At 42.0% G+C, this 23,526-nt stretch overlaps 1 protein-coding gene across 1 annotated transcript in view; it reads left to right on the top strand.

Moving 5' to 3' along the window:
• Positions 1-3,312: 3,312 nt before the first annotated feature.
• The window catches only part of BPNT2 (3'(2'), 5'-bisphosphate nucleotidase 2), a 62,026-nt gene continuing 41,812 nt past the window's right edge, over positions 3,313-23,526 (top strand). The window contains exon 1 of the mRNA XM_036755462.1: positions 3,313-4,123. Within this exon, the coding sequence (XP_036611357.1) occupies positions 3,737-4,123 (387 nt within the window). The 5' untranslated portion in view covers positions 3,313-3,736. The remainder of the gene's footprint in view (positions 4,124-23,526) is intronic.

The following is a 23,526-nucleotide window of genomic DNA, read 5'->3' as shown; positions in this document are numbered from 1 at the left end:
ATCTAACTGTTGTAAGTAGCCATATATATACTCTGCAAGAGGATGAGGTCTGGAGGGGTCCCATCATCCCTCATTACAAGGAAATAACAAGGAGCTTGAGTTCTGGGTTCTCCTCTGAATGGGTGATGGTGAGAATTAGTGTCCAGCCAGAAGCGGGGAATGGGCTTGGGCAATGGGAGGAAGAAGAAGAGATCCTATTACCTATCCTGGACATGGGACAAGGGAAAAGACTTCTCCTCCTTCCCTATTCTCACTTGGCTTTCCCATGGTGGTCTGAGTGTCTAATATGGTCACTGTGAGAAGCAGACAAGGACAAAGTAAGGTCTTTGCCTTTCTTGGTTATCTGTTTGAGAAGTTATTCTTTACTGTTCAAATTACTTTAAATTCATAAACCTAATTGTTTTTGATGCCTTTGCTTAAGATGAGTAGTTTTTAAGATTTTAACTATTAATTTGTTTACTATAAGACAAATTCTTCAGTGATTACATTTACGTACAGGTCAAATGAAAATTCCAGATTGTCCTGGATGGTGTCATTTCATTGATCTTTCCTTGTATGCTTTATTTATGGCAACAGCAAAACAACACACATTTATTAAGTGCTTAGTATGTGTCAGGACATAGTAAACTGTTTTTAATTAAAAAAATTAAATGTCTTCAGCACAGTGCCTTTCACATAGTACGCACTTAGTGAATACTTGTTGGATTGGATTTGAACACATTTTGGTCTTTAGTTCTTCTAAGTCTCCTTTAATAAATGAAGACCCTTTCTGAAGCTGTTTTAAAAAAATCTTTGTCATTTCTTCATACTCTTTTATTTCCCCTAATTATTTCTTTTTTTTCTAGAATACTATGTTTTGTTTTGTTTTTTTTTTACAGTTTTATCTGTGCTGCCTTTCTAGTTCTTCTTACAGTGCTGAAGCTACTGTGACTCTATCTTCTTTTTCATTATTGATGGAGTACAGTATTCAGTTTACTTTTTTTAAACCCCAGGCAAACTTTCCACTAATGGCTTAACATTTCTTTTTATGATTACCATTCAATTGTTGATCTCATGCTACATATAATTTGGGATGGTTCAGTAGCATAGAATGTTTCATATTTCAAACTGTCTTCATTGCTTTATAGCTCCCTGAATTGTGTAACCATCTTTACTCTATGACCCTTTCATTGAGAACTCCTTAAAAATCAGTCATGCTTGGCTGCAAAGTTTCCTCCCCACATGTTGATATGAAGGACAGTGGCAGTTTCCAAAGATCTGTTGTTGCCAACACTATAGGGGCTGGTCCCTTGTATCTGATTTCTGTTTGTATTTCACCATCAGCACTATTTATTTTGTAGCTAGTTACAGGAGGTACACTGGGTATCTAGGAAATAAGCAAGTCCTTGTATATCATTATCTCCATAATAGTATGCAGACTTTGGAGATGTCTTGCAGCTCTAGGAGAGAGGGTAGGCCAGTCCAGGCCCAGCTTACACTGCCCTCCCTACCTTGTTAACACTCAATGTGTAGGTTCCACTTATGATCCCTGTTCTCCAAACAATTTCAACAAACATTTATAACACACTTTGTATACATCTAACATGGGTTTAACTATGGCTCCACTCTCCAAGATTTCTCCAGTACCTTCAGGAGTTTGGGGAGTCTTTCTTCTCCATCAGCTCAAGCCTCCCTTCAGTTGTGTTCCCCTAGTTCTACGAGGTTCAGTGCCTCACACCTTTTTCCATAATTCCATAATTCCACAAACATACAAATTTTCTCCTCAATACTTTCGAAACATGATTCCCTTTCCCCTCCCCTCCCCGCCCCAACACACACACACACACACACACACACTTACAGGTTAGTTTAGTTTCTACATAGTATTTTCTCCACCAAGTTCAAAACACAGCCTGCACTCCCAGATTCCCAAGACCTGAGCTCCAAGATCAGAGACCTCACTCTCTGCCATTAGAACAGGTTCCAGTCCTGATTCTGGGAGTCACTTAGCCCAAATGGTGTGAATGGAGTTCACCCTCAAACAAGAATGCAGGAAAAACCACTTGAGTTGCTGTTTAAAGATGATAGCTTTTCCTAGTTCTTCATAAAATGGAAATGTGGCTTCCAACCAAATGGGCCAATAAAGAACTAGCCCATGCATGCTCCAGTCCTCCAGTCTTCCAGAAACAGGACCGCAGTCTTCTGTATGGATGACACTATTTTAGGCGCCATGTGACCTTGGGCAAGTCTTTGAACCACCTTGAGCCTAAATGGACATAACTTAAATTGAGAAGAGTTTCTCAGGGTGGGCAGGCAGGAATTGCTTTTAATTTGAATTTTGGAGGGTGACTCCCAAATCTACTGTAGCCATTTGAGCTTTGAATGCCTTTGTGTTAGGCATTGAGGAATACAAAGAAGAGTGAGTTTGGCCTGCTCTCAAAGTACTAACAATCTAGTGTTTGCCATCAAATAGTGTTTATAATCTGATAGTGAGAGTTGAGTCAGGTAGCAATCCGATGGTGAACGCTGTGGTCTACCGGTAAACAGTACCCTTAACCCATTAAGAATAAAGATAACTTTTGCATGCTTTGTTACGGGAACGTTGATTTTTTTTTTAAAGTGACATTCTATGTCTAATCATGACTAGAGCTTGTCTCCTAAGGCCAATAATAGGACTAGTCTAATGCGGCGAGAGATTTACTGTATTCATTTGGTTCCTCCGAAAGGTTTATACTGAATTTGAAATAATTGTATTTCCCATTATGTCTGACCCATCCCCGAAGCTAATAGGTGAGCTTCACCACAAGTCAGTGATCTCAATTGGGTTCGAGGACGGAATAATCTCTCCAGACCTTTTTACCACCGGAGCTCAGAGGTGGCGATCGAAAGGACTTCTGCCTCGACCTTCAGGCTTCCCCCGAGCTCCAGCCAAGGAAGCTCGGCCACCCTTATTTAAACAGACACGTTCTAATTTTCCCTCCTCACAGACTTAACGCGTTCTAGTTATCTGCCGGCAGGAACATCGCGATTTAGGTCACGAATCTTTGGGGCGGGGGTGGTGGCGGGGGGGGGGGGGGATTTTTAATCAAAGCTCCGGCATATCCCTGCAAGAAATGCATGCTTCATTCCCAATTCCAGAACCCCGGATTCCCGGGTACTTGAACGCGCAGATCGTTATCTCAGGGCTCGGGAGCATTAACAGCCCGAGGCAGGCACGCCACACCCCCCATCTCCAAACAGGAGGCCGGCACGTTTCCAAAGTGGAGCGGCGGCTCCGCCCGCTGCGCCCACCTCCTGCGCGTAACCCGGATACACACCCACTCCTCCCCTTTCACCTCTCTTTGCTGTTGGCTAACGTGGAAGGGAAAGACCCTGCCGGGCTGTGGGAGCTGGACCCGGCTGCACCCCCTTCCTCCTCTCCCGGCGTGTGGCCCAGCCCTGGGATGGGAGCCGGAGGCCCGGGAGGCCGCGGACGCGGTTAGCTAAGGCGCGCGGCTTGGAGCTGGGGGAAGGAAGGAAGGAGCTGCCTTTATTGTGCGCGGGTTAGGGTGGGGGTCGGGCAGGAGAGAGGGGACCCCTCTGGTTCCATGCGGGCCCCTGCTCCCGGGGGGCTGTAGCTGCACGCTCGGGGAGGTTGCGGGGAGCGATGGAACGCCGCTGATTGTCTCCGCGTTCAGAGCCCCCCGGGCAGGAGTGTTTCCGCTCCGGCCGCGTTAGGGAGGCAGCTGGGGGCCGGCCGCCTTCCCCGGCTCCAGCCATGGCTCCCATGGGCATTCGCCTCTCCCCGCTCGGCGTGGCCGTCTTCTGTCTGCTAGGGCTGGGCGTGCTCTACCATCTGTACTCCGGCTTCCTGGCCGGCCGCTTCGCCCTCTTCGTCTTGGGGGGAGACCGAGGAGGCGGTCCCGACTCTCCGGGCGCTCAGGCCGATGGGGGCACGGTGGACCTCCGCGAGTTACTGGCGGTGTCCGTTCTGGCCGCCGTCAGGGGAGGGGAGGAGGTGAAGAGGGTCCGCGAGAGCAACGCTCTCAACGAGAAGGCCAAAGGGAAAACCCGGGAAGGAGCGGAGGAGAAGATGACCAGCGGGGATGTGTTGTCCAACCGCAAAATGTTCTATCTGCTGAAAACAGCCTTCCCCAACGTGCAGGTGAGTGACCGGCCGGAGCCGGCGTGGGGGCAGAGGCTGGCTGGGCTGCATTCTTTTTTTTTATTTTTAAACGGATAAACCCAGAATACCAGATTGCTAGCTTGTGTTTTGACTAGAGTAAAGCAGGATAACCTTAGAACACACGTTAGCGAACGTCTTCCATAAAAGCTCTGAATTTGGAGGAATTCCTTTCCAAACCCCATGCCCTGGGGGTACTGTAAGGGCATTATCCTGCCTTATCACCTCCAGCCTGAGGTTGGTACCCTTTGCTGAATGGTTTTAGACTCCTCTGAGACCTATCGATTGACACCTGGAACAATCGAGTTATGTTAACATCACCTCCCCTTTCTTACCATTTTTTAACCACGGTAGAAAATATTATAAAGTTTCTGGAGCGAAGTAAATGACCTTGGGAGTGCATCTCATCAAGATCCCATTCCAGAAATCTCATTATCCTTTCGTCTGTTCCTCCTCTCACACTCATAGCATTCGGTTATGTTCCCTATTTACCCCCTCTCCCCATATTCATTCATAGGATGAGAATCAGTGAGGCTGGACTATTTATCCAGAATACAGGAGTCGGCCCCCCCCCCCCATTAATTGGTAGAGGGTTTGAGCACCCAGACAGGTGGATGGATCAATAGTTTAATTTTATCATTAACTATATTTCTGGAATACGTTAGAATTGCAAAGTCTTTTACTTTGGACAATGTCGTTTGAGGCCTCAGTAATGTAGTGCCAGTTTGATTATCCCCATTTTTTGTATGAGGACAGTGAGCCTCAGAAGAGGGTAAGTGATTTGTTCAGAGTTCTGGTAGGAGGCCCATCTCTTACTGGTAGGGTTAATCATTTTAGCAAATGTTGCTACATTCCATAAGTATTTTGTTAATTTTTACATTCCCACAGCAAGAACTCTCAAGGTAATGACTGTAGCACTTTCTCTTGGAGGTTTGTTACCTGAAGTTTATTAACAGTCTCTGACATCTTGATAGTATTTTGAGATTTACTAAATCTGTAGTACCTTCTGTACCACAGCCCAGCGAGGTTAAAGTTAAACAGCTATTTTGCCCATTTTACAGATGCTTTTTGGGCCTCTGAGAGGTGATAGGACTTTCTTGTGGTCACTGCAGCTCTAAGTCCCGGAGGCAACATTTACACCCAGGTCTGCTGACTCTAGCTAGGTTTAACACCGATTGAAAATTATTTGCAGAGGAATTTAATAACTGAATGGAAAATGGATTGTAAATGAACCCTCGGATTGTTAAAATGTGTCTGACATTTATGATATTCTGGAAAGAACACAGTATTTTGAGAAAGAAGATCTGGATTAAAATTCAGTACCTTTGTGATTTTTTTTGGCAAAATCACTTGTTTTCCTGGTTTGTAAAATAAAGGAGTCAGCTAGAATTATCTCAGAAGTGCCTTCAACCCCTAGGCCCTGTGACTTAGACTCAGAGGACCCGGGTTCTAAGGCTTATTATTTTTAGATGCTTACCATGAGCAAAGAATTTAAATCCTCCAGATTTCAGTTTTCCTATCTGTAAAATGGGACTCCTTTTAAAATGGGAATCATACTACCTACCTTGTGGGGACTATTGTGAATTATCTTGTAGCTCGTTTTCCTCCTTCCCTCTGCAAAAAAAGTATGTATCAACAAGCTATCATTACCATGTGGATTGCCAATGAAGATGACAAATTGCCCATAGGATAACTAATAAAACTGTATTTAATAATAACCCTATGAGATAGGAAAAGGTAAATATCATAATTTTGCAGATGAAGAAATAGAAGATTAGAGAAGTTTTATGATTTTATTCAAAGTCACAAAGCTATTAGGGGCAAAGCAAGGACTTGTATAGAAGTTCTTGAGGCTTTCTGACTCACCAGTCTTGCCCTTTTTTTTTTTTTTTTTTTTTGGTAAACATTGGATTTTTTTCTTGCTATGACTTTCCACTTTGGCATCTACCTCACAGGACTATGGTGATATAAGCAGTGAGGCAACTAGGTAGTGCAGTGGATAGAACATTAGGCCTGGAGTCAGGAACACCTGAGTTTGAATTTGACCTCAGATACTTTCTACCTGTGTGACTCTGGGCAAGTCACTTAACCTCTGTTTGCCTCACTCTCCCAAACTGTAAAATGGGAATAAAGAAGCAGCTACCTTGCAGTGTTGTCTAGGAGCTCAAATGAGAAAATAATTGTAAAGTGCACAGTGTCTAGCTCAAAGTAGGCGCTATGGAAATGCTAGTGATTTTCATTACTGCTGATGGAGAGATGTCTGCAAAGCACTTTGCAGACTTTAAACTGTGTGACTGGCAGCTGCTCTGGTTATCTGTGACTTGTGACTTGAATTGCCAAAGAACATCATAAATGTCTTGCTTGAAGAAACTTCCTTTAGTCAGTTTTGTGGTCAGCAAAATCACTAATCTTAAGTTTAGATGAGGTGGTTTTCATAAGACCAAAGTGCTGGCTATATGTTTTTCCCCTTTTTTTTTTTTTTAATCTGCCTGCATCAAAACACCCATATAAAACTGCTGCCCTGGAAGTTTGCGTTTGTGATGCATTTGGAATTCCCGTAAAATTTATAGAGGTCAAAGTAATGTGCCATTCTGCTCCAGCAATTTCTTTGTTCATTTTTTCATATCTTTAAGTATAGCTGGGCAGCAACGGTAGTCAGACCTCTAGACCTGGAGTCAGGAAGACCTGAATTCAAATCCGGCCTTGGGCCCTTAATTGATCTGTGACCTTGAGCAATGATAATTGATAATAATAATAACAACAACAGTTAAGCAGATCACATAACCTCTAGCTGCCTCAGTTTCTTCAATTCTAAAATGAAGATAATATGTAATAGCTACCTCTCAGGATTGGTGTGAGGCTCAAATGAGAGATAATATTTGTAAAGTGCTTAGCACGGTGCCTGGAACATAGTAGGCCCTCGATCCTCCCCCACCCCTTTTAAGGATACTAATGAAAACAGGTAGAGTTTTGAAATTGAGAAAAAATATAAAATTTTAGAAACTTGAAAATGACTGTGAATTTCAAGGGCAACCAAAGTGATATCTAAGATAATGGGAAAGACTGTTACTAAAATCTTTCAAAAAAGAATAAGGCTTTTTTTTTTCTTAAATTATTTCCATAACCATTTTGTTCTTTGGGTGACTTCCACAGGCTGCTACATTTGTTTTCTCACTTACTAGGGAATGCTAAAGCATTATTAGTTGCCAAGGATAATGATCTGCATTTATTCAAGCACAAACACTGAGCTTTTAAAATTGCAGAAATTGGACTCTCCCAGTTTGAGCACAAAATAACTTTTTTGTTCTCTTATGAATATGTGAATGTGTGCAACTAAAATGTTTACGTTGGATGGGAGTTGGAACACTAGGGAAGGTAATGTTCGTTTACACAGTCATAATAGGGTTTGTGCCTTGTTGAGATATCTCCCTTCTTTTCTGCTTTTTTAGAATAGATGCCAAATGTTTCAGCCCTCAAAGAAGAAATAGAAATCCTCCTTGTCTTTCTCTCCCATCTCCCCAACAGAATCTCAGCCTTAGCAGTAATAGGGTTTGTGGCACCCCACTTACAACTTTGTGGAATGGGGCCCTCTCCTCACTCATCTACCCTGGAGGAAATCAGGACTGGGAGGTTTCAAATTCTTTTCCTTGGTCCCTTCCCTTCTCTGATGTAGGGAGTAGTCACTGCACCATTCCCTACTCCCTCCCCCCCCCCAAACCCCCAAATGCCTGATTAGAGCCTGAGGCTTGGTCTGAGCCATCTGACATTCATTCCTCCCGCTCCAGGAATTTTCTTCTCCAAATTATCAGTCCTGTTTTAGCTCCCAGTACCTGGAGACAGGTACCCTTGACAACCAGTTAGGCTGTGGTCAGAAGACCTAGTTTCAAATGATACCTGGGATATTTACTAATGTGATCATCTCAGCCTCATTGGTAAAATAGGGATGTTGTGAGCATCAAATGAGGTGCCCTATTTAAAAAAAACATAAAGCACTTTGCAAACCTTAAAGAACCATGCACATACTTATTATTATTATTATTGTTGTTGTTGTCATGTCCTATCAAAGAATAATTTATTAACAAGCATTTATTAAGCACTTATGCTCCCACACACTGTCCTAGGCAGTGGGGAACACAAAGACAAAAAAAATCTCTGCTTTGAAAGAGCTTATATTCTGTTTTGGGGAAACCAGGTATACAAAGATAAATAACTGCAAAATCTATAAAAATTAATTAGGAGCTGTAGCATCTGGTTTTGGGGGGAGGAGGAAACCAGATAGGCCTCGTAAAAGAGAGGCGCTACTTGAGTTACACTTTGAAGGAAAAGGTGGCCGTTAGGACTAATCTGTACATAGTATGACGGAGTAGGCCAGTGATGGAGATGGAAACAAAAAAATGAGGACCTTGGGCCTTAGACCAAGGTATCTGTCCATTTTCTCCCGTGAGCTCCTTGCTTCCCCTCTCTCTCTCTCACTCTCCTCCTGCCTCTTGAGCAGTGGTGTCAAACTCAAATAGAAACAGGCCACAAAACTGTATGTAAGGATCCCCTGTGGGCCGCATATTTATTTAGGAAACCATGTATTAATATCATCTATGTTGAAGTGTATTTTTATTTATTTTGTTAAATGCTTCCCAGTTACATTTTGATCAGGTTTGGGCTGCAGTCCAGTGTTGTGGGCCCTCATGCAGGCTTCTGGCCATGTCTTTGACCCCTCTGCTCTAGACCAAAAATTCTTAACCTTGGGTTCATGAACTTTTTCTTATAATATGTGGATAATTGCATTCCAATATAATTGATTTTTCTTGGTAATCCTATGTATTTAAAAATTTCTGAGATAGAATCCACAGGTTTTACCTGACTGCCAAAGGGGTCCATGACATAAAAACAGTTAAGAACCCCTGCTCCAGAACCTCTTGGTGGGAGGTACAGAACTCCATGCCTCTTTGATAATAGTAGTCATGTAGTTTGGGGTCTTCCAGCACGGTTTGAAACTTGTGGGATCATACTTAAAAACTAGGAGAGGGCTTATGTAAGGCCTTTCCCCACAGCTCTCTGTGGGTATGATGCTAGTCTGGATGGGCCATAATAACTTATTTTGAGGTTCATGCCTTCTCATTTTGCCTGTCTCTACATAACAGTTTAAGCTTTGCAGAGTGCTTTAATAACCTTGTGAGGTAGGTCATACGAGTATTTTTATGTGCATTTGAGCAGTGAGGAAACTGAAGTACTAAGAGGTTAAGTCACTTTCTCATGAACGTGTTAGTGAATGTCTGAGTTGTCATTGGAAACCAGATCTCCTGACTCCCAAGTCCAGAACTAGAGTCAATGTACCACCGGGCCCTGAGTCCACGTGGGCCATAGATTCCAGGGGTTTCAGAGGAGATTTCTGCTCGGCCTGCTTCACTCTTTTCTCTCCTTGTCTCTGAACCTAGAAGTGATTTGTTTTTATTTTTTTTTTTATTTTATAGTATTATTGCTTTATTCTTCTCATCCTTTTTTTTTTAAATGCAATTTATTTATTTAACATATTTGGTTTTCAGCATTGATTTTCACAACAGTTTGAATTACAAATTTTCTCCCCATTTCTACCCTCCCCCCCACTCCAAGATGGCTTATATTCTGGTTGCCCTGTTCCCCAGTCAGCCCTCCCCTCTATCACCCCCCTCCCCTCTCATCCCCTTTTCCCTTCCTTTCTTGTAGGGCAAGATAAATTTCTACACCCCATTGCCTGTGTATCTTATTTTTTAGTTGCATATAAAAACTTTTTTTGTTTTTGAACATCTGATTTTAAAACTTTGAGTTCCAAATTCTCTTCCCTCTTCCCTTCCCACCCACCCTCCCTAAGAAGTTGAGCAATTCAACCTAGGCCACACATGTATTATTATGTATAACCCTTCCACAATACTCATGTTGTGAAAGGCTAACTACATTTTGCTCCTTCCCAACCCATCCCACTTTATTGAATTTTCTCCCTTGACCCTGTCCCCTTTCCAAAGTGTTTGTTTTGATTACCTCCACCCCCTTCTGCCCTCCCCTCCATCATCCCCCTGCCTTTTATTTTTTTTTTATCTTCCTCCCTCTTCTTTCCTGTGGGGTAAGATACCCAACTGAGTATGTATGGTATTCCCCCTCAGGCCAAATCTGATGAGAGCAAGGTTCACTCATTCCCCTCTCACCTGCCCTCTCCACTCCTCCCATAGAACTGCTTCCTCTTGCCACCTTTATGCGAGATAATCCACCCCATTCTATCTCTCCCTATCTCCCTCTCTCAGTATGTTACTCTCTCATCCCTTAATTTCATTTTATTTCTTTTAGATATCTTCCCTTCATCTTCAACTCACCCTGTGTCTGCTCTCTCTCTTTTACATATATATATATATATATAAACACATATATATACACACATACATAGATATACACATAGATATATACATACATACACATTCACTTATATATATACATAAACATATATATACATATATATACATACATATATATATATATATACATGCATATTCCCTTCAACTACCCTAATACTGAGGTCTCATGAATCATACTCATCATCTTTCCATGTAGGAATGTAAACAAAACAGTTCAACTTTAGTCCCTTGCAATTTCCCTTTCTTGATTACCTTTTCATGCTTCTCTTGATTCTTGTGTTTGAAAGTCAAATTTTCTATTCAGTTCTGGTCTTTTCACTGAGAAAGCTTGAAAGTCCTCTATTTTATTGAAAATCCATATTTTGCCTTGGAACATGATACTCAGTTTTGCTGGGTAGGTGATTCTAGGTTTTAATCCTAGCTCCATTGACCTCCGGAATATCGCATTCCAAGCTGCCAGATCTTGGGTTATTCTGATTGGGTTTCCACAATATTCAAATTGTTTCTTTCTGACTGCTTGTAGTATTTTCTCCTTGATCTGGGAGCTCTGGAATTTGGCAACAATATTCCTAGGAGATTTCTTTTTGGGATCTATTTGAGGAGGCGATCGATGGATTCTTTCAATTTCTATTCTGCCCTGTGGCTCTAGAATATCAGGGCAGTTCTCCTTGATAATTTCCTGAAAGATGGTATCTAGGCTCTTTTTTTGATCATGGCTTTCAGGTAGTCCAATAATTTTTAAATTATCTCTCCTGGATCTATTTTCCAGGTCAGTGGTTTTTCCAAGGAGATATTTCACATTGTCTTCCATTTTTTCATTCCTCTGGCTCTGTTTTATAATATCCTGATTTCTCATAAAGTCACTAGCTTCCACTTGCTCCAATGTAATTTTTAAAGTAGTATTTTCTTCAGTGGTCTTTTGGACTTCCTTTTCCATTTGGCTAATTCTGCCTTTCAAGGCATTCTTCTCCTCATTGGCTTTTTGGAGCTCTTTTGCCATTTGAGTTAGTCTGTTTTTTAAGGTGTTGTTTTCTTCAGTGTATTTTTCAGTATTTTTTTGGGTCTCCTTAGCAAGTCATTGACTTGTTTTTCATGGTTTTCTCGCATCCTTCTCATTTCTCTTCCCAATTTTTCCTCTACTTCTCTAACTTGCTTTTCCAACTCCTTTTTGAGTTCTTCTATGGCCTGGGGCCAGTTCATGTTTTTCTTGGAGGCTTTGGTTGTAGGCTCTATGACTTTGTTGTCTTCTTTAGGCTGTATGTTTTGGTCTTCTTTGTCACCAAAGAAAGAATCCAAAGTCTGAGACTGAATCTGGGCGCGTTTTCGCTGCCTGGCCATATTCCCAACCAACTAACTTGACCCTTGAGTTTTTCAGTGGGGTATGACTGCTTGTAGATTACAGAGTTCTATGTTCTACGTTTGGGGGGGAGATGCCAGCTCTGTCAGAGCCTCACTCCTCCTTCCCCAAGGACCCCCAGTCCAGACTGGGCTTAGATCTTCAGCAGGCTGTTGCACCCCTGCTCTGATCCGCCACTTAATTCCTCCCACCAGGTGGGCCTGGAGCCGGAAGTAACAACAGCTGTAGCTGCCCCACCTCCGCTGCCCCCGGGGCTGGAAGCAGAACCGCGAACTCCTTCCACTCCCGCAGCTTTTCCCACTAACCTTCTCCGCAGTCTTTGGTGTTTGTGGGTCGAGGGTTCTGGTAACTGCCGCAGCTCACATATTCAGGGCGCTAGGGCCCCCTCCGCCCGGCTTCTGGTCTGGATCGTCCACGCCGCTCAGGCTGGGCTCTGCTCCACTCCGTTCCCAGCTCCGTGTGGAATAGACCTCACCCAGAGACCATCCAGGCTGTCCTGGGCTGGAGCCCTGCTTCCCTCTGCTGTTCTGTGGGTTCTGCCGTTCTAGAATTGGTTCAGAGCCATTTTTATAGGTTTTTGGAGGGACTCGGGTACGGAGCTCATTCTAGTCCGTGCTTACCAGCCGCCATCTTGGCTCCGCCCCCCGTGATTTGTTTTTATATGGGGAAAAATACCATTGTGAATCCTTTCTGCACTACTCTTCCATACTTTTATCGGTAAGATGGTAAACTGTGGACTGAATGATAATATTGTTAGGTGGCACTGTTAGAGCCAAGAATGTAGACTAATGACTTGACAGCCTGGAGGGAAGTTTCTGTTGGAGAGCTGTATGATTCTGTCCATGGACTTGCCCTGTTCAGTTATTTGTTTGTGATCAGTGACCTTGGAAACATTGAAGGCATGCTCTAAAATTTACAGATAAGGCAGTGCTTAGAGGGATCACAAATCTTGATAAATGACATGATTCAGAATGGTCTCAGCAGACAGAAATGGAATAAATATCAAATTTTGCTCTTAGGTTGGAAAAAAAATGAATGAGCACCAAATGAACAGAACTTGTTTTTGATATGAGAAATGGGGATTTAAGTGTACTTCAAGCTTGCTCTTCACAACAGTGTGATAGAGCTGATGATGATGATTATAATGATAATAATAATTTGCAAGATTAATCTGCATTAATAGAAGCTTGATATTTCATATTAGAGGAAGGAATGCTTCCATACAAAGCACTCTGTACTGGTCAGACAGTATTTCATAGGATGCGTTTGTCTAGCTACAGGATTTCCAGGTAAAGCAATACTAAAGGTCCTCTACTCTATCCTCTCATTTTATAGATGAGAAAACTGAAGCCTAGAGAGGTTATTCTTTAGGGTGCTAGGCCTCTATTGGGATCCAGATTGAACAGAGATGGCATATCCCTGAAAACCCCCACCCCCAGTCAAAATACAGGTTTGTTTATAGTGGTGGTACACACTGAATTCACTAGGGAAAGAAAGTTACTAGAGTTTGGTAGACAGTAGCCACCACCATCTTGATTGGGTGATAAATATGGATGGAAAGAACCTCAAATGAAGAAAGGTACTGAGCGGTGTAGGTCTCTATAATAATGGTTCTACCCCAGGAGTGGGGAACTTGTGGCCTAGAGGCCCTTTGACTGAAGCCAAACTTCACAGAACAAATCACCTTAATAAAAGGGTTTGTTCTGTAAAATTTCTACTCAGTCAAAAGGCTGCATCCAAGAATCTAGAAGGCCACATGTGGCCTTGAGGCCATAGGTTCCCCACCCCTGTTACCCTGTTTGGACTTTAGTTCCTTACCCTGATGTCTAATACTGCCTTCCTGGTGCTTAGGTCCAGGAATCCCACTGAGTCGCCAAGGATGGAGAGAGCTCAGAGAATATGAAACCATGCTAACTGGGTCCACCACAGATTTATGTGATATAATTTCAACTAGGCCCTTACTCTGCCATGGCGGTCCTTTTATACCCTTCTAATTGATTCATTGTCCCACTCGGATGTCTTCCCCCACTATTTCTTCCTTCACCTCTACCCAGTCTGGATTCCAACCTTTTCATTTCAACTGAAACTGTATTCTCCAGAGAGATTCCAAATGATCCCTTAATTGACAAATTTTAATTATTGTCTTTCCTGACCACTTTGCAGCCTTTGACGCCGTAGATCAGCCTCTTCTCCTTGTTTCTTCTTTCTAGGTTTTCAGGGCACTGCTGTCTTCTGGGATTTTTTCCTCCCTATCTGACAGCTTGCCAGTATCCTTTGATGGGCCCACTAACTGTGGGCGTTCCCCAGGCTCTGTCCTGGCTCCTCTTCTCTTCTTCCTGTGTATTATTTCACTTGGTGATCTCATATGCTCCAACAGATTTAATTATCATCTCTATGCGGATGATTCTCAAATCTACTTAAATAACCCTAACCTCCTTGCTGACCTCCAGTCCCACACTACCAACTGCTTATTATGTATCTTGAACTTCCTGACTCATAGACAGGTTTCATAGGCATCTTAACCTCACCATGTCCAAAATGAAAGTCATTATCTCCACCACCCCCCTAACCTTCCTTTCTCCCTAACTTACATATTACTGTTGAGGTTACTACAATCCTCCGAGATGTCCAGGCTTGTAACCTAGGTGTCATCCTTGACAGCTTGCTTTCTCTTTCATCCCTCCTCCCTTGTATCTAATCTGTTACCTCTGTTGCCAAGGTCTGTCAGTTTTTGCCTTTGTAAACATCCTTTGAATGTGTCTCCTTCTCTCCTCTAACACTGCTACCACCCATGATGCAAGCCCCTCATCACCTCCCACCTGGACTGTTCCCCAGTCCATCCTCTACTGTTCTGTGAAACTGATCTCATCATGTCAGCCCCCTTCTTCTCCAATTCAGTAAATTCCTAGGGCTCACTATTCTAGGGTCAAATATAAAGTTCTGTTTGCATTTTAAAGCCCTTCACAGTTAGGAAGACAAAAAGTTTCTCTTCCTGAAAAAGTTGGGTACTAACCTGAATTCATTACCCTAAGAAAGCCCTTTTGACCCTGTCAGGCTTTGCAAGATGCTTTTCCAGTGGTTTTGGAATGGGCTTTTAGAACAGATAAATATTACTTAGTATTTTTAGAGAAATTAAGAAAGATTTTTAATATGCTTCCACATCCCATATGGATGTCTCCCAAGGCTCTGCCCTTGATTCTTTTCTTTTACTGCGTTCTTTCCTTTTGACAATCTCATCTCTTTCTAATTGCCTCGGTACAGATTACATCTCCGATCAAAGTTTCCGCCTCTGACTTGTATGTGAGTTCTCATCCTGCATTTTCAATTGCCTGATGCCACTCCAAAAAATCAAAATAATAGGGCCAAACTGAACTCATCAGCTTCCCACAAAAATCCACCTCCCCTCCTAACTTCCTAATTTTTCCTCTTGCACCATTATTCTCCTAGCTTGGCATTGGGAATCATCCTTAACTCTTCATTCTTCCACATGCAGTCAGTGGAATCTTTTTGATTCTACTTCAGTATTTCTTACATTATCTCCCTTCTTTCCACTTCCACTTCCACTTCCACCACTCTGTCTCAGGCCCTCATTTTCTCTTGCCTAGATTATCCTATTTGGTCTCCTTGCTTCCACTTGTTCTCCTCTCTAATTCATACTTCCTGTTGCTATTAGAATTGTATCCCTAAAGCAAAGATCTGATGATGTCACTCCTTTGATTAAGAAAACAAACAACCCTTTAGTGACTCCCATTGCTTAAAATAATGTCCCTTAGTCTGACATTCAAGGTACTCTACAATCTAATTTCAAACCATCTTCCAGCTTTGTTGAATACGCAGATGCTCAGTGCACTCTTTATTAGCGTGTAATGGTAATCAGGACCAGACTTTTTTTTGCTGTTCTTCTGTTTTGAGTGCTAAGGCAACCAAGTGCATTTAATGAGTCTCGCCTTTGTTTGAATGAGGCAGATAAAGTGGACCCCTTTTTGTTTTAGAGTGTTTCTTAGCACTAAGGCAATTGGGAGTCATTACAATTGAGAGTATCATCCATTCCCAAAGGAGCATTTCTTTCAGTTCCTGGCCAAAAGCAAAAGGATAATCCACCGGGGTTAAGGTTATGGCTAGAAAAGAGCCAGAGCATCCATATACCAAAGAGAATTTGGGGTGAGGCAAACCTGAGTACCCCCTCAGTTGGTCCAGGGAGACACAGAACCCAGAGAAGCCACACTGGGAGGGTAGAAAGACAGCAGGAGGGGGAGTCATTGATTTGTATATGATGTGGTGCTAGAGGTTGAAGAACTTTCCAACACCCTGGATGGTGGCTCCGAGCCCTCAGGACCCTGAGCAGGGTATATGTGCTGGGAGGTTAGAGGTTAATTTTTGGGGTTACACTCACTGAAAGAGTGTTGGTGATGAGACGGTAGCTGATTGAAGGCCCCCCCCCAGCTTTGAAAAAACCCAGTTGTTCTCTTTTTGGTAACTATGTATGTGATGATTTTGTCAGACAGAAATCTGTTTGTTGATCTGTTTATATTGTCTCTGTAATTTCTGTTTCTATTTGCTCTGAAGTTCGGGGTGTTGGCTTTTCCCCCTGAACTAAGCGAATGGTATATGTATGTTTAATTAAAATAAGATTGTTAACCCCTTAAAGGTGCTTTCCTTAGAAAAGCAAATCAAAGCACCTGTGTGCTGGTGTTGTTGGTCTTTCACCCTCACAACAGCTGCTAGCAATATTGTTATATAGGGTTAAATCTAGACTACTTGGTTCTTCATTCTGAGCTGCTGTTTCCCATCTGTTTTTGCTGTCTCTCCCATCTAGTGTGATGATCTCTCCATATCTCTGCCTGTTGAAATCCCTGCCTTCTTTCAAGGCCCAACTCAAGTGCTCTGTCCTTCATAATTTTCCTCCTACCTCTTATGTTTGGCAGCTAGGTGTCACAGTGGTTAGTGCCAGGCCTGGAGGCAGGAAGACTCATCAAATCCAGACTCAGACACTTATAAGCTGTGTGACCCAGGGCAAGTCACTTAACCCTGTTTGCCTCGATTTCCTCATCTGTAAAATGAGCTGGAAGAGGAAATGACAAACCAGTCCAGTGTCTTTGCCAAGGAAACCTGGAATGGGGTCACAAGAAGTTGGACATGACTGAATAACAGCAAATGAGTGGTCTTTTCCTTTTTGAATTTCTCATATTCTAGTTTCACCACTTCTATGTGAATGTCATAGTAGATGGGGTACATCATGCAGCACATGGTGCAGTGAATAGGGTGCTGGACTTTGGAGTGAGGATGGTCTGGATTTGAGTCTCACCTCACATACTAGCAGTGTTACCTTGAGCAAGTCACTTGACTTTTTTATGGCTATATAACACATTTTGGGAATACCTTTCCCCCAAATAATTATGATTTTTTAAGTTTTGGTGTTTGAAGAGGAAACCACTCACATTCAGAATACCTGAAACTACTTTAGAACAACTCATTCCTGAATGTTGTGGATCTGGTTTTACCATTTGTTGAAATGAATAAGCACAATGTTCTATTCTAGTCAGTACTCATTGATGGAAGGAAACTCTTCATATGTTGAGGCAAGTAGATAAAAAGAAAAGTATTTACTATGTGCAAAGCATTGTTCTAAACACTACAGCCTAGAAAAGAAGTTCAGAAATAATCCCCTTTCAGCAAGTTGTTATTCATAACAATTTTTTAAGGCCAGTCATCTTTGGTGTCACATCAATTACTCATGGGATATGGACATTTAACTCAAGCTGGACTTTTGTTTTAATGGAAAGAGCAATAATGGCCTAGGTTGTAACCCTGGATGAGTTACTTTATGCTCTGACATAGAAAGGAGCTGCGAATTAGTTAGGCATTCTACTAGTTTGAGAGGTCCATGGAACATTAGGTTGAAAATGTTCAAAAAGCAATCTCTGCTGTAGGATTGGAGTATAGGAAGAAAGATTATAGCTGAATATATAGATCTGGGAGTAATCAACATAGCAATGATAATGGAACCCTTGGCAGTTGATGATATCACTGAGAGAGAGTAGAGAAAACAGAAGAGACCTCAAGCCATGCATGTGGGGGAGGGATGGAGGTATGGCCGCATAGGTAGGAGGAGAACCATCAGAGTGGAATCGTGAATTCCCAGAGTAATGAGTATATGGGAGACGATGGTCAACAGTATCAAATGCTACAGTGTGGGCAAGAAGTCTGGGGGTTGAGAAAAGACCATTAAATTGGGCCATGTCAAGGTCGGTGTTAACTGTGGAGAGGCTATATTCATTTGTGTGATGAGGTGAGAAGCCAGATTGTAATAATTTGAGAAGTTGGTAAGAGGAAAGGAAATAGAGGCTTTTTCTAGTAGTTCTGTTAGGAAAGGGAGGACAGACATAGGATGATACCAGAAGGTTCAGGTGACTTTTTGTTATGTTTTGAAGGATGGGGGAAGATCTGGGTATGTCTGTAGGCAACAAGGAAGCCGCAAGTGTATGGGAAATTGGACTTGATTGAAAGGTTGTCACAAAAAAAAGCCAATGCATCCAAGATTAGAAAGAAAGCAGAAAGCTGGGAAACAATTTTTACTGCTAAATTTTTTCTGACAAAGGCCTTATTTCTAAAATATACAGAGAACTGAATCAAATTTATAAGAATACAAGTCATCCCTCAGTTGATAAATGGTCGAAGGATATGAACAGGCAGTTTTCAGATAAAGAAATTAAAGCTTTCTATATTCATATTAAAAATGCTCTAAATTACTATTGATTAGAGAAATGCAAATTAAAACATCTCTTGAGGTCCCTCCTCACACCTATCTGATTGGCTAATATGACAAAAAAGGAAAATGGTGAATGTTGGAGATGGGAGAAAACTGGAACACTAATGCATTGTTGGTGGAGTTGTGAACTGATCCAGCCATACTGGAGAGCAATTTGGAACTATGCCCAAAGGACTATAGAACTCTGCATACTTTTTAATCCAGCAATCCCACTACCAGCTCTGTATCCCAAATAGATCTTAAAAAAAGGGAAAAGGACCCACATGTACAAAAATATTTATAGCAGCTCTTTTCGTGGTGGCAAAGAATTGGAATTTGAGGGGATGCCCGTCAATTGGGGAATGACTGAACAAGCTGTGGTATATAAATGTAATGGAATACTATTGTGTGATAAGAAATGATGAGCAGGCAGATTTCAGAAAAACCTAGGAAGACTTAGATGAACTGATGCTGAGTGAGGGGAGTAGAACCAGGAGAACATTGTACACAGTATCAGCAATATTGTGTGATGATGAACTTTGATAGACTTACCTCTTCTCAGCAATATAATGATCTAAGACAATTCTGAAAGACTTATGAAGGAAAATGCTTTCCACATCCAGAGAAAGAACTGTGGAGTCTGAAGGCAGATTGAAGCATACCATTTTCTCTCTTTTTTTTTTCTTCCTCTTGGTTTTTCCCTTTTGTTTTGATGTTTTCCCTCTTGTTCTGCTTCTAATGGTTAATGTTTAATATGTTTAAAAAAAGAGAAAAGTTGCGACAATTATGGTATCAGTGTGCTGTAGGAGATGGAAGGGGATGGGAAAAAGGTTCCAAGTAAAGGCACTGGTCTTAGGGACATCCCTTCAACTGAAGTAAAAGAGAGAATAGAAAATACTGTTCAGGGCTTTTGAGATTTAGAACAGGGGAAAAGAGGGCACCCAAAGTGCGAATAGTCTTATTTTCTCAGTAAATATAAGAGGACGCAGAGAGGGTATGTAAGACTTAAGGAGAGAAGAAAAGGTTTGGAATAGCTCTCAATGGGGAATTCAGTAGAGAATCAGTTCCTGAGGAGTAAAAGAATTGCCATGCTGCTTCAGTCTAAAGACCCTGGTAAGATTAGATCATAGAGATTTGTAGGGCATTGACTCACCAGGTTGAGTAGTCTTGTCCAGCTCTATCCATCAGCACGTAAATAAGAGTGGAGAAGGTGGATGATGGAAGTAATCCAGGCCCAGGGATTGGTACGGCTTGAGACACAGTGATGGTAAAAGGAGACACTGTGATGTCAAACTGGGTAACTATAGGTCAAGACTAGAAAGGGTGGAAAGTGAAATTATAGCAGGATGTGATAGCCTGGGAGAGTCCTGAGTGGCAGGACTGGGGGTCTTGGTGAGGTTAAAGAAGAGATTTAAAAGTAGTGAAGCAAAGAGAAAGGTATATGAAAATAATAATAATAACTAGCATTTATGTGCTGCTTATTATGAGCCAAGCACTGTGCTAAGAACTTGACAACTGTTGGTCCTGCGAGGTAGATGCTATTATTATCATCCCTATTTTACAGTTGAAGAAACTGAGGCAAACAGCACTTAAGTGACTTGGCCAAGGTCACAGTTAATAAGTCTACCAGATTTGAACTCAGGTTTTCCTGATTCCAGGTCTTTTGCCACCTAGAATGATAGGTTATAATCAGATGAAGAGATTTCAGAATATCAATAAAGAACTGTTGAGATTTAGACATACGGATGTGAAGGTAAGGAGAGGGAAAAACATACAGTAATATCTCAGGATGGTCCTCTTTGAGAACAATAGATGGACAACAACAATGCCTTGAGGAAGAAAGTTTATCCTTTTTTTTTTAATAAAATAATTTGGATTAAAAAAAACCAAAGCATTTCCTAACCTATGGAAAGGTTAAATCCCAAACTAGCAGTAGAATTTGGTTAGACACTGTGTAGATGTCTGGTGCTCCATCTCCTTATCTTCTCTTATTCGGTTCCTTTTCCTTCTGGAGGCACTGACTCGTGAATGGGGGAGGAAGGGGATGTACAGTAACGGGAAGGTCATCATTCTCCAGAAGGACCTGATTAGTGGATAGGTAACATAAGCATATAGCATTTTTGGCTGTGCTGTTTGCATCTTGGAACACGGAACAGGAAGAAAAGCTTATGGAACAGCAGGTTGGGGTTATTATCCTTTTCCAGAAGAGGCAGCCAAAATCATGTGAGGTAATGCTCCTAAGGCCAGTGTTGGGTTTGAACTTGAGGCCTGCATTTTTTGTCTTTTGGCTGGCCTCCTCAGAGGCAGATTCTCTTTTAAAAAAAGGCTTCTTTTTTTTGCTGTTAACCTTGTATCCAAACTTATTCGGGCTGCCCAGCTCTGGCATATCCTCAGTATGAATTTTGCAACTCATCTAGTTTCTCCACATTCTTTATAATTTCATCATAGCCAAGTTTGCCCCTTTAATAATTTGGCGTTCACTTGTTATCTAGTCATTACTCCTGGCTATAAGAATAGTTTCCCATAGCCAAACAGCAGCTTCCTGACAAAGTTTATCACTGTTTTAAATAACACTTAAAGCATCTTTTTTATTTTTTTGAGGCAATCAGGGTTAAGTGACTTGCCTAAGGTCACACAGCTAGTAAGTGTCAAGTGTTTGAGGCTGAATTTGAACTCAGGTCCTCCGGACTCCAGGGCCAGTGTTCCATCTGCTGGGCCACGTAGCTGTCCCGTAAGTAGTTATCTTTACAGCTTCAAGGAAAGTGTTTGGTAGCAGTAGTTTCTAGAGAAAGCAGTTGTTAGAGCAGCCTGTGGGAGGCAGTACCATTTTCAACACGATCAACATGGTACCGTGTCTTTGGTGAACATCTGCTGAATCCTCTGTTGTGAGAACAAGAAACTAATGTAAAGACAGGGATGTATGACGGATGAGCAGTTAACATTACCCAAATGGGATTTCGCCCTCTCCCCTGACGAAATCTGTTGACACAATTTCTGTCCCAGGAGAGAAGTCAGGAGATAAAAACAAATGGATTAAGTCCAGAAAGGAGAAGTATAACCATAAGCTAGCCCATTAGAGTCAGCAACGCAACCCAACCAACTCAATATTACTAGAGAATCCGACCCCAGAAGACAGAGAGAAGTGTCATGCTGAAAAATTTATCCTAATTAATGGTATTGCAACTAGGGACCTTTTTTTAGTGAGCGCTGCTGCGTAATTTAAAATACTGGCACTGGGTCTAATCACTTTCTCTGTGCTTAGGAGGGGCGGAAGCATCCTTTGTGGCAGGAACTTGTTCTTTGATTTGTAACTGTAGCTATTTCCAGAGGCTGCTGCTGGTGTCCTCTTTGGGCCATGGGCCTCTGGGGGCCTTTGTTTGATTAGAGCTTATCTCATTCCTGAGATTCATTTTATGGGTTGGCCTGCCTGAAGCTTTCTTTTGTCTACAGCTGTGCTGCCCTGTTGAAAGTTTTGTTTCTGAGCATTCATAAAGTGTTTTTGTCTTTTCCAGTCCCTTTTATCCCATTTTGACTCAGCATGCAAAAGCTGAGGTCTTCTGTATGTGGTTTGATACCACAGACTCATCTTTTCATGGTTGGGGTGGTTCAGCTGGAATGAGCATCGTTTTAGTGCTGGTACCCTGACTCTTGATTTAGAACCTCTTTGTGGGGGAGTCTGTTTTCCTTTCTGTATTTGGGGGGAATCTCCGCCCCTGCCCAAGATAAAGCAGATGGAAATATTTCAGAAACCAGGCTGGCTGTCCATACCTCTAGCCACACCAAAGTTTATGAACCAAAAGGAATTTATGTACCTAGTCACGGGTTTCAGTTCAATTCAGTGATAATTTATTGAGTATTTTGTGCTTGCTACTATGCTAGATGGTAGGGATGTAGTTATAAAAATGGAACAGTCTTTGGCTTCAAAGGGCTTATAGAAATTGAGGAGAGGAAGGGACATAAAAAAGGCAAGTAAATACAAAATACATGTGGAAGTAAATGCAAAGTAATTTTGATGGGGGAAGACATTAGCAACTACAGGCCTTTTGAAGGAGGTTGCGCTTGAATTAAGCTATTGATGTCACATTCACTGTGTAGACTTCCCGAAAATACGGTGGAGTATTTATATCATATGGGTCAGCACCACATTGAATAGGGTGCTAGACTTTAAGTCAGTAAGATGTGAGTTCAAATCTGGCCCCAGACACTTACTAGCTTTGTGACCCTGGACAAATCACTCATCCTCCATTTCCCTCAGTTTTCTTATCTGTAAAATGGGGATAATTATAGCATCTGCGTCCCAGGGTTGTAAGAATCAGGTTCTTAGCACAGTGCCTGGCACATATAGTAAGCACTATATAAATGTTAGCTATTATTATTGTTATATTCTGTATCACACATCTGTCTTGTGTTCAGGCATACATTGGAGATATTGCTGGCTTGGTTTTTAGACCATTATAATAAAGCAGATACCACAGTGAAGCAAGTCACACAGATATTTTGGTTTCACGGTACATACAAAAGTTATGTTTACACTATATTGTAGTGTATCGTGTGCCATAGTGTTATGTCTAAAAGAAGCAGCATACGTAACTTAATTTAAAAAATGCTTTATTGCTAAAATGCTAGCCGTCATTAACACTGCGTGTTAATCTTTTTGCCGGTTGGAGGGTCTTGCCTTGATGTTGATGGATGCTGACCGATCAGGGTGGTGGCTTAGCCTTTGGCCTATCTAGGCTTTTGACAGGCCTTCCTCACCAAGCTTAATCATTTCTAGCTTTTGATTAGAATGAAAGACTTGCAACTCTTCCTTTCTCTTGAATGCTTAAAGGCCATCGTAAGGTTACTAATTGGCCTTATTCCAATATGTGTTATGTCTCAGGGAATAGGAAGGCCCAAGGAG

The sequence above is a fragment of the Trichosurus vulpecula genome, chromosome 1 (assembly GCF_011100635.1).
Source record: "Trichosurus vulpecula isolate mTriVul1 chromosome 1, mTriVul1.pri, whole genome shotgun sequence".
In the NCBI taxonomy this organism is placed as follows: domain Eukaryota; kingdom Metazoa; phylum Chordata; class Mammalia; order Diprotodontia; family Phalangeridae; genus Trichosurus; species Trichosurus vulpecula.
This window is presented reverse-complemented; position numbering and strand designations above follow the sequence as displayed.